We start from the raw sequence: 17,047 nt of genomic DNA on the forward strand, positions 1-17,047 counted from the left end.
GGAGAGGGGCAGAGGGAGAGTAAGGGAGGGAGAGGGACAAGCAGATTCCACGCTGAATGCAGAGCACACTGGGCTTGATCCCACGACCCAAGATCATGACCTGAGCTCATGACCCCAGCAGAAATCAAGAGCCGGCTCAACTGACTGAGCCACCCAGGCGCCCCTTAAGTGTACAGTTTAACAGTGCTCCTTTTCCTATTTTTTAATGAGGTTGGCTTTTTGCTGTTGAACTATAGTTCTTCTTTATATTGTGGGTTTCAACCCTTTACCAGAAATTTGATTTGCAGATATTTTCTCCAGTCCCATGGTAGGTTGCCTTTCCACTCTCCTGATGGTGTCCTTTGATGCAGAAGTTTTTAATTGTGATAAAATACAACTTGTCTATTTTTTCTTTTGTTGCCTGTGCTTGGGGTGGCATATCCAAGAAATCATTACTAAATTCCATGTCATGAAGATTTTAGATAATCTTTTCTTCTCAGAGTTTTATAGTTTTAGCTCTTATGTTGAGGTCTTTGAACTATTTGGGGTAATTTTTTTTTTAATTTTTATTGTTATGTTAATCCCCATACATTACATCATTAGTTTTAGATGTAGTGTTCCATGATTCATTGTTTGTGCATAACACCCAGTGCTCCATGCAGAACGTGCCCTCTTTAATACCCATCACCAGGCTAACCCATCCTCCCCCCCTCCCCTCTAGAACCCTCAGTTTGTTTTTCAGAGTCTATCGTCTCTCATGGTTCATCTACCCCTCCGATTTCCCCCCCTTCATTCTCCCCCTCCTGCTATCTTCTTCTTTTTTTTTTCTTAACATATATTGCATTATTTGTTTCATAGGTACAGATCTGAGATTCAACAGTCTTGCACAATTCACAGTGCTTACCAGAGCACATACCCTCCCCAGTGTCTATCATCCAGTCCCTCCCACCCCACCCCCCATTCCAGCAACCCTCAGTTTGTTTCCTGAGATTAAGAATTCCTCATATCAGTGAGGTCATATGATACATGTCTTTCTCTGTTTGACTTATTTCGCTCAGCATAATACCCTCCAGTTCCATCCACGTCGTTGCAAATGGCAAGATCTCATTCCTTTTGATGGCTGCATAATATTCCATTGTATATATATACCACTTCTTCTTTACCCATTCATCTGTCGATGGACATCTCGGCTCTTTCCACAGTTTGGCTATTGTGGACATTGCTGCTATAAACATCGGGGTGCACGTACCCTTTCTGATCCCTACTTTTGTATCTTTGGGGTAAATACCCAGTAGTGCAATTGCTGGATCGTGTGGTAGCTCTATTTTCAACTTTTTGAGGAACCTCCATACTATTTTCCAGAGTGGCTGTACCAGCTTGTATTCCCACCAACAGTGTAGGAGGGTTCCCCTTTCTCCGCATCCCTGCCAACATCTGTCATTTCCTGACTTGTTAATTTTAGCCATTCTGACTGGTGTGAGGTGGTATCTCATTGAGGTTTTGATTTGGATTTCCCTGATGCCGAGCGATGTTGAGCACTTTTTCACGTGTCTGTTGGTCATTTGGATGTCTTCTTTGGAAAAATGTCTGTTCATGTCTTCTGCCCATTTCTTGATTGGATTCTTTGTTCTTTGGGTGTTGAGTTTGATAAGTTCTTTATAGATTTTGGATACTAGCCCTTTATCTGATATGTCATTTGCAAATATCTTCTCCCATTCTGTCGGTTGTCTTTTGGTTTTGTTGACTGTTTCTTTTGCTGTGCAAAAGCTTTTTATCCTGATGAAGTCCCAATAGTTCATTTTTGCCCTTGCTTCCCTTGCCTTTGGCGATGTTTCTAGGAAGAAGTTGCTGCGGCTGAGGTTGAAGAGGTTGCTGCCTGTGTTCTCCTTTAGGATTTTGATGGACTCCTGTCTCACATTGAGGTCTTTCAACCATTTGGAGTCTATTTTTGTGTGTGGTGTAAGGAAATGGTCCAGTTTCATTCTTCTGCATGTGGCTATCCAGTTTTCCCAACACCATTTGTTGAAGAGACTGTCTTTTTTCCATTGCACATTCTTTCCTGCTTTGTCAAAGATGAGTTGACCATAGAGTTGAGGGCCCATTTCTGGGCTCTCTATTCTGTTCCATTGATCTATGTGTCTGTTTTTGTGCCTGTACCATACTGTCTTGATGATGACAGCTTTGTAATAGAGCTGGAAGTCCGGAATTGTGATGCCGCCAGCTTTGCTTTTCTTTTTCAACATTCCTCTGGCTATTCGGGGTCTTTTCTGGTTCCATACAAATTTTAGGATTATTTGTTCCATTTGTTTGAAAAAAGTGGATGGTATTTTGATGGGGATTGCATTGAATGTGTAGATTGCTCTAGGTAGCATTGACATCTTCACAATATTTGTTCTTCCAATCCATGAGCATGGAACGTTTTTCCATTTCTTTGTGTCTTCCTCAGTTTCTTTCATGAGTATTTTATAGTTTTCTGAGTACAGATCCTTTGCCTCTTTGGTTAGATTTATGCCTAGGGATCTTATGGTTTTGGGTGCAATTGTAAATGGGATCGACTCCTTCATTTCTCTTTCTTCTGTCTTGTTGTTGGTGTATAGGAATGCCACTGACTTCTGTGCATTGATTTTCTATCCTGCCACTTTACTGAATTCCTGTATGAGTTCTAGCAGTTTTGGGGTGGAGTCTTTGGGGTTTTCCACATAAAGTATCATATCATCTGCAAAGAGTGAGAGTTTGACTTCTTCTTTGCCGATTTGGATGCCTTTGATTTCTTTTTGTTGTCTGATTGCTGTGGAAGGACTTCTAATACTATGTTGAATAGCAGTGGTGATAGTGGACATCCCTGCCGCGTTCCTGACCTTAGGGGGAAAGCTCTCAGTTTTTCCCCATTGAGAATGATATTCGCTGTAGATTTTTGATAGATGGCTTTTATGATATTGAGGTATGTACCCTCTATGCCTATACTCTGAAGAGTTTTGATCAAGAAAGGATGCTGTACTTTGTCAAATGCTTTTTCTGCATCTATTGAGAGGATCATATGGTTCTTGTTCTTTCTTTTGTTAATGTATTGTATCACGTTGATTGATTTGCGGATGTTAAACCAACCTTGCAGCCCAGGGATAAATCCCACTTGGTTGTGGTGAATAATCCTTTTAATGTACTGTTGGATCCTATTGGCTAGTATTTTGGTGAGAATTTTTGCATCCATGTTCATCAGGGATATTGGTCTGTAATTCTCCTTTTTGATGGGGTCTTTGTCTGGTTTTGGGATCAAGGTAATGGTGGCCTCATAAAACGAGTTTGGAAGTTTTCCTTCCATTTCTATTTTTTGGAACAGTTTCAGAAGAATAGGTATTAATTCTTCTTTAAATGTTTGGTAGAATTCCCCTGGGAAGCCATCTGGCCTTGGGCTTTTGTTTGTTGGGAGATTTTTGATGACTGCTTCAATTTCCTTAGTGGTTATAGGTCTGTTCAGGTTTTCTATTTCTTCCTGGTTCAGTTTTGGTAGTTGATACATCTCTAGGAATGCATCCATTTCTTCCAGGTTATCTAATTTGCTGGCATAGAGTTGCTCATAATATGTTCTTATAATTGTTTGTATTTCTTTGGTGTTGGTTGTGATCTCTCCTCTTTCATTCATGATTTTGTTGATTTGGGTCATTTCTCTTTTCTTTTTGGTAAGTCTGGCCAGGGGTTTATCAATCTTGTTAATTCTTTCAAAGAACCAGCTCCTAGTTTCGTTGATCTGTTCTACTGTTCTTTTGGTTTCTATTTCATTGATTTCTGCTCTGATCTTTATTATTTCTCTTCTCCTGCTGGGTTTAGGCTTTATTTGCTGTTCTTTCTCCAGCTCCTTTAGGTGTAGGGTTAGGTTGTGTACTTGAGACCTTTCTTGTTTCTTGAGAAAGGCTTGTATTGCTATATACTTTCCTCTTAGGACTGCCTTTGCTGCATTATTTGGGGTAATTTTTATGAATAGCGTGAGTTAGGAGTTCAGCTTCATGCTTTTGCATATAGATAGCCACTTGTCCCATGGCCATTTGTTAAAGAGATTATTCTTTCCCCTATTGTATGGCTAAGACTTTGTTGGAAATCATTTGGCCATAGACGTATGGGTTTAATGCTAGACTCTATTCTATTCTGTTTTTTTAAAATTTTTTATTGTTATGTTAATCACCATACATTACATCATTAGTTTTTGATGTAGTGTTCCATGATTCATTGTTTGTGCATAAAACCCAGTGCTCCATGCAGAACGTGCCCTCTTTAATACCCATCACCAGGCTAACCCATCCCCCCACCCCCCTCCCCTCTAGAACTCCCAGTTTGTTTTTCAGAGTCCATTGTCTCTCATGGTTATTCTATTCTGTTTTGATCACTGTAGCTATGTAGTAAGTTTTGAAATAGGGCTGTATCGAGTCACAGTCAAGGAGTTGAACTCCTACAAATATAATTCCAGTGGGAGGTAGAAATAATTCCAAGCATCAAAGTGATAATTGATGAATATAATTTGCACAGAGCAGGATTGCCCACTTTTACCTAATTTCTCTGGGTGCCAGCCCTCTGTTCCACTACGATGGAAAAAATTTTTTTTTCTTGGAAAGTTGGCTGAAATGTGCGTACCCTTTGTTGTATTTCTTTCCCTCAGTGCAGTGTCACTTGTGGACAAGGATACCAGCTAAGAGCAGTGAAATGCATCCTTGGGACTTATATGTCCGTGGTAGATGACAATGACTGCAATGCAGCAACTAGACCCACTGATACCCAGGTGAGTCTCCTTTGTCCAGCTCAGTGCTTGGCTTTGGGCACTAAAATGCTAGAACTTCCCAGTGGTTCAGTCACAACTGAAGTCCTTTCATACGTAAGTATGTAGGTAGAGCAACCAGTTGATTAACTAAATTGTCCAGATGGACCTATTTGTTACATCTTGAATCTAATATTTTGATGTACCGGTTTCATTTTTCTCTGGTTATTTGAAGTGTATGGAGTTTTGATTCTGATTTATTTTTTTATTGGATAGCAAATGTTGATTGTTTGGTTTTGTTTTCTTGAACTCAGACTTTTTTTAAATGATTTCAATGTTGGGCTTAGCAGATAGTGTCATATGATCGGGCAGCAGGGTGCTGGGGCTGGTCTGCTCCAGCTCACAAGAGCTGATTGGTAAATTTTCAGGAATTTTGCAAGCTGGTTGCTAAATACAGGCATTATTAAAAATTGAAAATATAAACCTATGATTAAATAGATGGTATTTAAAACCAAGCCGATAAATACTCCAACCTTACTTATCACTTTCTCGATGCTTTACTCCATTTTACTATTATCTGTGATCTTGAGGTGATTTACATTCACATATGTATCTGTAAGGTGGAAACACTAAATGATGGTGAGCTATTGCACATCTCTTCGCAAGTCTGTGTTCATCAACATGTGTGTGTTTGTAGAAATGTTGGTAGCTTGATATTGGCTGTGGTGAGAGTATTTAACACAACAGAAATCAGCAAATGCTATAATTCAGGGTTTAAATTATTTTTTTTAGACTTAAGAAAGTGATGGAGAAAATGATAATAATGTAGATTACACATAATCTACATTATGCTTAAAAGAGTCTCGAGTCCAGGACTATCACATTGTAAATAACGCATAAAATTAAGGAAATATCCTTCCGGCATTTGGAAATCATTGTCTGCTTTGGTGCTGGAGTCACTCATTTCATTGGTAGATGAATGGAGTTCTGACATAGATCTTGATTGTTTACCTGTCACCTTAACTCTTCAACACAAAATATCAACTCTCATTCATGTTATAACTGCACTTATTCAGCAATTACGACCATATTTTGGCAACAGATTCAAGAATTCAAACAAATCAGCAAAAGTATTCTGTGAGACTCAATTGACTGTACGGAATTTAAAAGAAAGAACTGTATATATTATTGTTATATGTAAATTGTGTGCTATACATCCTTTATATTAGTAAAATTTATGATACGCAAACATCTATATATATATAGATATACATGCGCATGTAATGTGTGTGTGTGTGTGTATAAATACATTTCTACAAACACACACGTACACCTTTTTTCTCAAGAGAGCCTGTTGGCAATCACTACCATCACCTTCCTCTTCGTGGGCCTGGATTTTAGCATCATTTATGGAAAGAGACTATGTAAAGAGAAGACTTGGGTTTGTAAATCAGTTTTGCTGATTGCCAAAGACAGGATTTGAACCCTGACTATGCGCAGAGCTCGTGCTCTAGGGCCCTGTCGGGCCAATGTCCTGCTTCCGTTCTGAGTACATTTCCACATGTGTTGTTAACGGATGAAGAGTGTCAAAAAGTAAATGAATACAGCATTGTTGTCCTTGTTGTCATTGATCAATGATAAAACACTTGTGACTTATGTCATCTTTTTTTTTTTTATGTTACTGAAATGTTCTAAACCACAAGCTAAATGCCTGTGAAATTATTAGCTATTACATCTAAACAGTCATGAGGTGAAGATTTAGCAACTCCCTTAGAGATTCAAAATATACATTTCTCTCTAAATTGTTCCGTAATATCTGATGGAGTATCGGGCAGCTCCCGCAGTTGAAGCATATGGACAATTTCTTCACTATGGGAAAAGTTTCCTGTGGTTTTCTTTGGACCATAAGCAGAAGAATAGGCAGGGTCTGGAGCCAAGTAATAGAATTTCCCCGTTCAGTCTGTAAGCTCCCTAAGGTCGGGCTCGGCACAGAGCTCACCACACTTTGCATCATACCTGGCACATCTCAGGCATTTGACGGGTATGTATTTAATCAAAGAATATTTGCTAAGTTGTGAGCAAGTGTGCATTTCTGTTTTCCCATCTATAAATCTGAAAATGTTATCTACACACAGATAACCTCAGTTTACTTACAGGGTTTTCCTCTGAGTGATTGAGGAGGGTTAGACACATTCCAGGATTGGCATATCAAATACCCCTCTTAGATCTAGATTTGACCATCAGCACCGTGGGAGTTCTCCTTAGGTAAACTTGGAACACCAGTTCATGATTAACAAATTCTGATTAGGAAATTAATTGAAATGTGAGAACAGAATTTGGTCTTCAGAGTTTTTAAAAATTGACAGTTGATCATTTAAAAAAGATATCCTGTTCCTTCCCAACTTATGTGCCATTTTACAATATTTTTTTTCTCTTCCCACATGAACAGGCAAATAACTATGGTATTAAACATCATTCAGGAAAGCCCTGCCCTCTATCAGTGCACTCACAGAGGGACTCAGATTATACCCCATCTTATCGGTGAAAGCATTGGGGCTGACAGTTGACATGTGATTTGCCCAGAATCACACAGAAATCTGAGGTCTTGGAATTCTTAGCCCTAAAATTTTTATTCGCCTTGCCCATTGAAGTGTGCATGGACTTCAAAGTAACTTTGGCTTTTCTCCCCCCTCTCCCATCTAGGACTGCGAATTACCATCTTGTCACCCTCCCCCAGCTGTCCCGGAAGCAAGGAGAAGCACACACAGTGCCCCAAGAACCCAGTGGCGATTTGGGTCTTGGACACCAGTAAGAAATAGATGGAAGACATAGAGAGGGTGGAAGGGGAGGCAGGGGTTCTCTGACATGACTATAGAAAGTGGGTTACTGTCCAGTGAATCGTTGTTTCAAAATAACATGCCTGCATTATTTTACTTCAACACCCAGTGCTCAGCCACCTGTGGAAAAGGTACTCGGATGAGATATGTCAGCTGCCGGGATGAGGACGGCTCTGTGGCTGACGAGAGCGCCTGTGTAACCCTGCCCAGACCAGTGGCAAAGGAAGAATGTTCTGTGACCCCCTGTGGGCAGTGGAAGGCTTTGGACTGGAGCCCCGTAAGCGAGTGGATTCTTTGGAATTGGGAAATGACTGGGGGGACCATAAGAGGATGACTAGTGACAGGTCCCAAATGTCAATGGGTATTATTTTACAATGGGTACTATTAAATCACTTAGTCTGTGATTTAAATTATTTAACCTCATATATGTACAGCTGGGATGAATCTTAACCAGATGTGCAAGAAATGGATGTTGTTAAAATGTGTAAATCAGTGTGCAGTGTCCTTTGCCCCATCCTGTTGGATTGACCGGAAAACCTTGTGTTAATTGAGTCACACGAGAATGTAATAGGCTGGTGGAGTACCAAAAGTGCCAGGGAGAAGAGGAGAGAAAGGAGAGGACCTCTTACCTGGAGTCTGGATGCCTCCTATAACCTCAGTCTCTTGAAGTCCAGTGGCTCTTGGCTTCCCTGTCCAGAGTGGGAAGGTAGAAAAATCTTTCTTGGAGCGCCTGGGTGGCTCAGTCAGTTAAGCGTCTAACTCTTGATTTCCACTCAGGTCATGATCTCAGGGTCGTGGCGTGGAGCCCTGCGTGGGGCTCTGCACTCAGCGTGGAGTCTGCTTGCCCCTCTCCTTCTGCTCCTCTTCATGCTCCAGCTCTCCCTCTCTCTCTCTCTCTCTCTCTCAAATAAATAAATAAATAAAATCTAAAAAAAAAAAAAGAAAAAAGAAAAACCTTTGTCTTCAGGCAGTCCCTGCTTTCTGCCTTGCAAAAATCCCAGAGCCCAGGAAATACAAAGCTTAGGATAGGTGAGAAGAGGCCATAAGGAAAATAGAGAATTAATATCTCAATAAATATCATAACATATGTATGAAGTTTGACCAGTAGATTCAAAGAAAGCCATGTAAAAATCCAGATCTTGACATTTACTGGCTGCATGACCTTGAGCAGTCTGGTTAAAGTCTTTGAGCCTCAGTTTCTCCTCTTAAAAGACCAAAGAAGAATACCTACCTTACAAAATTGTTGTAAGTATTATTTGAGATTACTTATGCTAAATGCTTAGTATAAAGTAGGTGCTCAATAAATGGTAGATAATCTCACTCTCATGCCTTGAGCTTTCAGTCTGTCTATCCATCCGTCCATCCGTCCATCCATCCATTAAATACATCTGTCTGTGCCCCAGATATTTGTAAACGCTTAGTGTAGAAAAAGCAGCGAACAGCAAATAATAAAGCCCCGGCCTTCACGGAGATCATTCCGATGGAGGTTCCAATCAATGAACAAATAAAGAAATAGATATATATAGCAACAAACACTGCCAAGTACTAGAAAAATGTCAAGCAGAATAAGGGCATAAGGAAAGATGGGATGTGCTTTTAGACAGGGTGGTCAAAGAAGGCCTAACAGCACATTGAGCAAGACTTGAATAAAGTGAGGGACTGAGTCCAGTGGACATCTATGTTGTACAGGAAAAGGTAGAGCAGGTGCAAAGATCTTGAGTGGGGAGTTCTTGGCATGTTCAAGAAACATCCCTAAGCCCAGTTTAGCTGGAGTGCAGTGAGTGGAGAATGACGGGAGATGGGTCAAGGGGGTAGCCAGTGGCCATGCAGAGGGCCTTCCAGGCCAAGATGAGGACTTTGGACATTATTTAAAGTGAATTGGGAAGTCACTGGAGAGAATGGCCTGATCTTTGATTTGCAGGGGTCATGGTTTGTGATATGTTAACAGACTTGGACTGGGGTGGAGGGTGTCCAGATTGTAAGCAACATCCCAGCCGAAGAAATCATTGCCATAGTCCTGGCTGGGGCAGGGTGACCATGGAGATGATGGGAAGTGGCTGGTTTGGGGGTGGAAAGTGACTCCTGAGCTGACAGGTTTCTCAATGAAATGGCTGCAGGGTGGAAAGACAAGGGAGCAAACAAGGATGACGCCAAGGTTTGGGGCCTGAGCAGTGGGGTGAGCAGAGGGCCATTCACAGAAAATGCACATGGCTGGATTTGTGACTGCCAGTGACCAATCCTTTCTCTTTCTGGATGTTCAACATAGTGCTCCGTGACGTGTGGGCAAGGCAGGGCCACCCGGCAAATGGTATGTGTCAACTACAATGACCACGTGATTGATCAGAGTGAGTGTGACCCAGATTACATCCCAGAAACCGACCAGGACTGTTCCATGTCACCGTGCCCTCAGCGGACCCCAGAGAGTGGTCTCGCTCAGCACCCCTTCCAAAGTGAGGACTACCGCCCCCGGAGCGCCGGCCCCAGCCGCACCCATGTGCTTGGTGGAAACCAGTGGAGGACTGGCCCCTGGGGAGCAGTGAGTATTCCCTGAAGGCTTTCTCTACTTTGCTTTCTTCTCTTTCACACTTTCAGCTTTGGGAAGCAAACAGATTAGAAACACCTCTGAAGCCTTTTTTCTCGAAAGGGATTGGCATTGTACATTTTCATCTGTTTTGGGTGAACCATAATGGATTCGTTACAGTCCCTGAAAAGTGTCCCTCGATAGTGTCTGCAGGAACCTATAAGCTACCCTAGCTGGGGTGGTGGGGGTGTGTGTCACAGGTGGGCCACAAAATCAAGTGGCTCCTAGGTGGTGCTGGGAAGACCATGATAACATGATGATGAATCCCAGAGGCTGGGGTGGCAGGCAGCTCCTACCTGTAAGGAAATTAAAAGGACAGAGGAAGTTTTCTGAAAGGGAGCTCTTAGGAAAGTCATTTTCCTTCTTGCTATTTTCCAGATGAGCAGAGTCTCAAAGTGGCACGGTCACTGTGTAATTTGTAGTAGTAGTATATTGTCCTGGATTGGGGGGCCACACTAGTCTAGATAATTCTGTGCTTGGGGAGAAGTACCATAACCTGATGACTGACAGCACAGCCACTGAGTGAAGATGCCTCTGTTTGAGCCAAAGACTTGCATTGTCAAATTTTGAGGTCTTTAGTGGGTCCCCTATTCTCCACGGGCCTCAGGTTCATTGTCTGTAAAACAAAGTAAACAATAATTCCAGCTTTTCTGGATTGTAGTAAATGTGATTTGCACACTGCCTGCCCCAGAGTGAGAACTTTCTCATTATTCTTATCATTGTCCTTCACATTAGGAAGACCTTGAAAGATATTTAATAGTCACAGGGAAAATATGCTTTGAATCTTTTTGGGTTTTTTACTGAATAATTTCCCCAAAATCATTATATTGTGGAATAGTGGAGGTGCCTAATGGAAGTGCAGGTGGGGTAAGGTAGCAAGGGACCCTGCCTAGGTGTGGGGGATTCGGTGTGTAGTAATCACTCCGGGGTCTTTGTTTGAATTGTTTACTATTAGTTTCCTTCTTGTACCACTAATTGTGTTTAATTATTTCTGAACTAAAAAGCATTAGAAGGAAACTGTCTGCTTCCCACCGTGGTTATGTTTCAGTAAATGAGATTTCCTATCCTGTGAATACTGATTAGCCACCGAGCATTTTCACCCACTACAAGTATTGGTTGTATGCCGAACATCTGCCCCATTGCCCAGGACCTTCGCTCTCATTCTCCTTCCTTGCTCTCCACTTTAAGGCTTCCTTTGCCTGGGTTAAAAGAGATTTGGGTTCGGAGAAGTTAGAGGGTGATCAAGGGAGGTAATCACTGAGTGTCCCACAATTTTTCTGGTTGAAAAATTTCAAAACTCACATGCATATTCTAACGATAGCACTAGAACTCTTTTAAAAAAATTTTAAAGCTATTCTTACTTAGGACTACATTCGAGATGATGCATTCTTTTAAAATTGAATGATTCTGCCCTTGGGCAGTGTTCCCAATTAGGGAGGATTAAGTAACCTTTTTGCAGCAATGGGCAATACCATTCTTTGCCTCATTGTGCCTGTTTTTTGTTTGGGGATTTTTTTTTTTTTTTCCCTAAGATAAGTGAGGCTGAAGATGGACAATGTGATTTTTTTCAGCGCTAGCTTGATGTGCCTGACCTGCTCCCGGAGTGTGTGGAATGTACGTGCATCTTTGCTTGGTGCAGTACACAAACTGTGATTCTTCCTGTTTTCCATGGCAGGAAAGGCGTCAAAGAATCAGCAACACTGGAGGTTGGGAATCTCATGTTTTCAGTGGATTCTGGCATAAAAACCTCATTTTATAGTACATTTCTGCATAAACCTGAACCATGCGTGAGGTTTTCCCCCTTGTTACCAATTAGGAGTCTCTGGTTGTGAACAAAAGAAAAACAGCTGACTCTTTCAAGTGAAAATAAAACAAACAAACAAAACTTTTCATTTGGCCCCAGTAGAGACAGAGGGCAGGGCATCTTCAGGGATCTAGCTCAGCGGTTGGCAAATCTTTTTTGTAAAGGACCAGATATAAGTATTTTCTGTGATGTGGATCATATAGTCTCTGTCACAACTAAGCAGCTCTGCTGTTGTAGCACAAAAGCAGGTGTAGACAATACGTAAATGAGTGAGCATGGCTACGTTCCAATAAAACTTTATTTGTAAAACGGGTAGTGGGTCATATTTGGCCTTCATGCTGTGTCTTGTCAACCCCTCTCTAGATGGAGCAGAAATTAGAGGATAATTACTGTAGGGAGTTTCTATCTTAATAAATCCCTTTTAACTCTCATCTACCCTGTTCAGGATTCAAATTCTCAGGAGAGTCTCATAGACCCAGCTTGTTCTACCTGTCCACTCATTGACCAGGAAAGGGCAGTGTATGTTATCTTATTTTTTTTTTTATTTTATTATGTTATGTTAGTCAACATACAGTGCATCATTGGTTTTTGATGTAGTCCCACAAGATGACATCCATTGGGGAAGAAATGGTTCCTTTAAGGAGATTTGGGCTTCCAGATATGAGGGGAAGTATGCTAGGCAGGTAAGAAAAACAGATGTCCCTCACCTCTTGCTCCTGCAAAGACCATTCTTTCTTATTTTGGCCAGTGTGGATGATGGGTGCAGGTTTTATTCAAAGAAATGTTTACCTAGGGAAATATGTCATCTTAAAAGGACAGGAAGATTGCAGCAGGGTGCCTGGGTGACTCAGTCAGTTAAGCGTCTGACTCTTGGTTTTGGCTCAGGTCATGATCTCTTGGTGGTGGGATCGAGCCCCACGTCGGGCTCTGTGCTCAGTGCAGAGTCTGCTTCAGATTCTGTCTCCCTCTCCCTCACTCTCTCTCTCTCTCTCAAATAAATAAATAAAATCTTTTTAAAAAATGACAGGCAGATTATTAACAAAAGAAGTCGAGAGTGAAATTCTGTGACATGGAATAGAACTAAGAATCCCTACTAACTAAAAAAAAAAAAAAAAAAAGGCCAAATTGAACCTGGAAAAAATTAGGTACAACACTTTATTCATCTATGGGATTATAAAGACCCAAACAGGCCCTGGGTTCAGATAGTTCAAGACTGTGCAGTGTACTTGCTTGGCCCCAGCTAAGCACTATGTCCATCTCTTTGGTCAGATTTTCAGTAGGAACCATCTGATTGGTCACTGGGTAGCCAATGGATTGGTTGGCCTTAGATCAGGTGACCAGCCCTGCTCCAGTCAGCCATATTTGAGGGCGGGTAGCATGTGGTTTATAGAGGTGGTGTTGCCACTAACTTTAATTGGACAGGCGGTGATGTACATATCCTGTGACTGGTGCTATGGGAGCTAACAGAAATGTCAAACACAATGTCAAAAACAATGTCAAACACAAGTTATGACATTGAACCCTCCTTTAAAGAGCTTGCCATTTCATTGAGGCAGTAATGCTCGTAGGTGACACAGTAAAAGAATGATACAAGATTGTATTATTAGGGGAAAAATTCAAGGGCCAAAATATATATTACAGATGTACTTACAATATGGAAGTTCCTAACATTATAAATTCTGGTCCCCAAAGTCAATTAAAATAATGATTCTGTGCTTTCTATGATGTCCTAAGCTGTTTAAAAACAGAAAACAAGTATGTTCAAGTTTAGAGTCATAATATCAGAATCCTCAGAGAATAGTGATGGAATTTTTTATAAATCAGAAATTGCCTAAATATTTTCTCAGAGAGAAGTCATAAATCTGTTTTCCTATTCAACATTTTAAAATTACATCCAATGTATTTTATAGTAACACATAATTTGTCCAGTAGAGGCAGAGAAATTGAACTTGGGTCCAATGCAATAAGCCCAAAAATACATTCACAGCTTTATTTGGAAGAAGCTGAGCAGCGAGAAGCATAGTTTGCAGGTATTTTGAAGCAACCCAGCTTTGAGCTAGGGCTCGGTAGAAAGCACAAATCGGCCATCAGAACCCAGAACTAAAAAAACAAATGTTGCCAGTGCAGTTGGAGACTTACTAAATAATTCATGGGAATTGCACTGCTTTGAGGACTAGTTGGGTTTTGTTTTTTTGTTTTTTTTTAATATTTTTTTTTTTGAAGATTTTATTTATTTATTTGAGAGAGAGAGAATGAGAGAGAGCATATGAGAGGGGTTAGGGTCAGAGGGAGAAGCAGACTCCCTGCCGAGCAGGGAGCCCGATGCGGGACTCGATCCAGGGACTCGAGGATCATGACCTGAGCCGAAGGCAGTCGCTTAACCAACTGAGCCACCCAGGCACCCAGGACTAGTTGGGTTTTTTATAGGCAAACTGATTTTACAAGTTAAGGGTCAGAGTGAAGGATACTAGCAAACACATTGGTTTTGAAAAGATAAGCGCATTGTGGAAAGAAAAAAACACTCAAGATGTAGATAAAGAAGAGAACTATGAGAAGCTTGTGTGGGAAATTAGCTGAAATGCAAACATAATTCTGTGACAACCATGAGAGAGAACAGTAGACAGAAAGTGCCCCTGAAGAGAGGCTTGTCAATATGGAATCCAATTAAGGTCCTGTGGAAGTAAAAAAATAAATTAAAACACACATCTTGCTGCCATCAGCCACTAAAGTCGAGGCTACTGTGAAGAGAGAGAAAGGAACATTCCCTGCGAGGAAATGATGTCTAAGTGACATTCCATGATGCTTTGGATAATTGAATGAGTTAATATGGAAGCCCAACCTCAACAACTGGTGTGTCGTTAAGCATGTAATTTGACCTCTGCATTGAAAGGGAAGTCAAATGTTGGATCTAAATAAGCACTTGGGATTTTGAAAAGAAAAGAGTTTCTCATAGACTACAATGTCCATCAACAACACCTCTGTACTTCTCAGGGATACAGATGGGTTAAAGGAAGACAATAAATGGGACTGCTTTGGAAGTCACAAGACATTATCATTCCTGGGGCATCTTTTGAACACCTACTGAGGTCCTAATTTGTGTAAAGGAGAAGCCCTGTTTCTGCTGCCTGGGTGTTTAGAAGGCATGTGCAGGAAACAGCCCCACAAAAGGGAAGTTCTCGTGCTTGCTTTCTGTCCATTGTCTGGATGACTTGAGAAGGCATTCTGTCACATTTGTCTCTGACCTTCCAACCAGCTGCTTTTTGTGTCCCTAAACTGCAGATTGAGGTAGGGATTAACTAACCTGTTGACTGATGTCTGATGTGTTCAGTGTTCCAGTACCTGTGCTGGTGGGTCCCAGCGGCGTGTGGTTGTGTGTCAGGATGAAAACGGATACACCGCAAATGACTGCGTGGAGAGAATAAAACCCGATGAGCAAAGAGCCTGTGAATCTGGCCCTTGTCCTCAATGGGCTTACGGCAACTGGGGAGAGGTGAGAGAGAGCCATCTGTTTGTATGTCCTTCGGAAAAAACACAGAGCGATTTTGCTGACCAAACTGCTGCCGTTCATAGTTTATTTTAAGGATGAAGAACGAGTTCTAGTGAAAGCTTCTTGATTTGGGATTAACCAGGAGACCTGTCTTAATTCTGAACCATTTTAAGAGTGCATTTATTACCAATTAGAAACAGTTTTTAAATACATAGGAGAGGAAAATTAGCAAAGCATGCAGATAAATGCTAGGTTAAATTGTGGGTTAACAACTCTGTTGATTAAAATATGGACACTTTTAAGGTAATGGGAAATATGTGTTAAATTGGTCCGTGACAGTGTTACCATGTTTTTTCATAGTTTTGGGCTGTTTGTGGTGCAGTCTTGTTCCCATGGCATCTTTAAAATCCTTGATGAAACCAAATCCTAGTATTTCAAATCCTTGATGAAACCAGAATGAATAGGTGCTGTTATTCCCATCAGAGATGATGCATTTTAATGATGGAAGAGAATAATTAGCTGTATAATATCAAATAATAAAATTCTTCAGCTGTTACCTTTTAAGAGTGGCATCCTCTGACCAATGAGGGGCAGTAGAGTGTTGGGAGCAGACAAAACTGGATTCTACTCCCAGCCGTGACTCTCATAAGCTTTGTGGCCTTGGCAAATTATATAACTTTGCCAATATCTATAGCACCGTCTATAAATGGGAATAATAATGGCACCAATTCATGACTACTATATGAGATAGTGTGTCAAATACGTAGCACATGGTCTTCAATCAGAGTTAAGTGCTATTAGAATAATGATAATCATTATCTTTTCTACTATTGCTGTTTATCGTTAGTATTATTATTATCAAATAGGGTTTTCAGCCGCTCTTCTGTGTAGGGCTTAGATGCTTATTATTTTGTGTGTAATTAACCAAGAACGTGTCTCTCTACTCTTGAGTCCACAGGGAGAGCACATAGTCAGAGCTTGTTGCATTGGTCTGTCTTGACTGTAAAATTTATAAAATAAAACATGAGGATTAACATCTTGGAGACCCCAGTGCCAAGAGGGGAAAAAAATGAGATGGGTGGGCACGTTAGTCCAAACTCCTGGCTAACTGAAATCCCATGTCCACTTTCACATAACCTAGTAATCATAGGAAGTCATAACAGAGTGTTCTGTTGACTTTGCTTGACAGTACGTCATTCTGGAGGGCTTTGATGAAAGGCAGGAAGAGGGAGTCGGGCTTCAAGACTCATGTATTACGGGTTTCCCAAAACTCCTCACAGAGTTCTGTCCTGTGGGGCCCGTGATTAAGCTTCTGTAATTGGACCGAAGCCAGGAGAGTACACGCATTCACTGGGACGCTTGCTGTCAGCACAGACCAGATCATTCCAAATTCTGTGGGAGATCTGGCCTTGACACAGCAGGAGGGCCAAATGTCAGTGTTCCTGGATGTGAGCACAGCAGCACTGTCCAAGAAATACAACTTGTTCCTGCCTCAGAGGTCTGGGTCTAGCCAGAGTCAGAGCTTTATCCAACATTCCCGCCACGTTGTTTATTCATCCCCGGGAAAGTCATCGTTATCCCGAGATTCAGAGAGAGCATAAAATACCGTAACGTC

The 17,047-nt window shown here is 41.3% G+C and overlaps 1 protein-coding gene across 3 annotated transcripts in view; it reads left to right on the plus strand.

The window, feature by feature from the left end:
- Positions 1–17,047, plus strand: part of ADAMTS9 (ADAM metallopeptidase with thrombospondin type 1 motif 9) — a 163,154-nt gene that overhangs the window by 75,651 nt on the left and 70,456 nt on the right. For all 3 annotated transcript variants that reach the window (XM_078076296.1, XM_078076312.1, XM_078076301.1), the window contains 5 exons: positions 4,628–4,747; positions 7,427–7,531; positions 7,670–7,837; positions 9,827–10,096; positions 15,274–15,435. In XM_078076296.1, coding sequence (XP_077932422.1) covers positions 4,628–4,747; positions 7,427–7,531; positions 7,670–7,837; positions 9,827–10,096; positions 15,274–15,435 — 825 coding nt within the window. The remainder of the gene's footprint in view (positions 1–4,627; positions 4,748–7,426; positions 7,532–7,669; positions 7,838–9,826; positions 10,097–15,273; positions 15,436–17,047) is intronic.

The sequence above is a fragment of the Halichoerus grypus genome, chromosome 1 (genome assembly GCF_964656455.1).
Source record: "Halichoerus grypus chromosome 1, mHalGry1.hap1.1, whole genome shotgun sequence".
Taxonomy (NCBI): Eukaryota; Metazoa; Chordata; class Mammalia; order Carnivora; family Phocidae; genus Halichoerus; species Halichoerus grypus.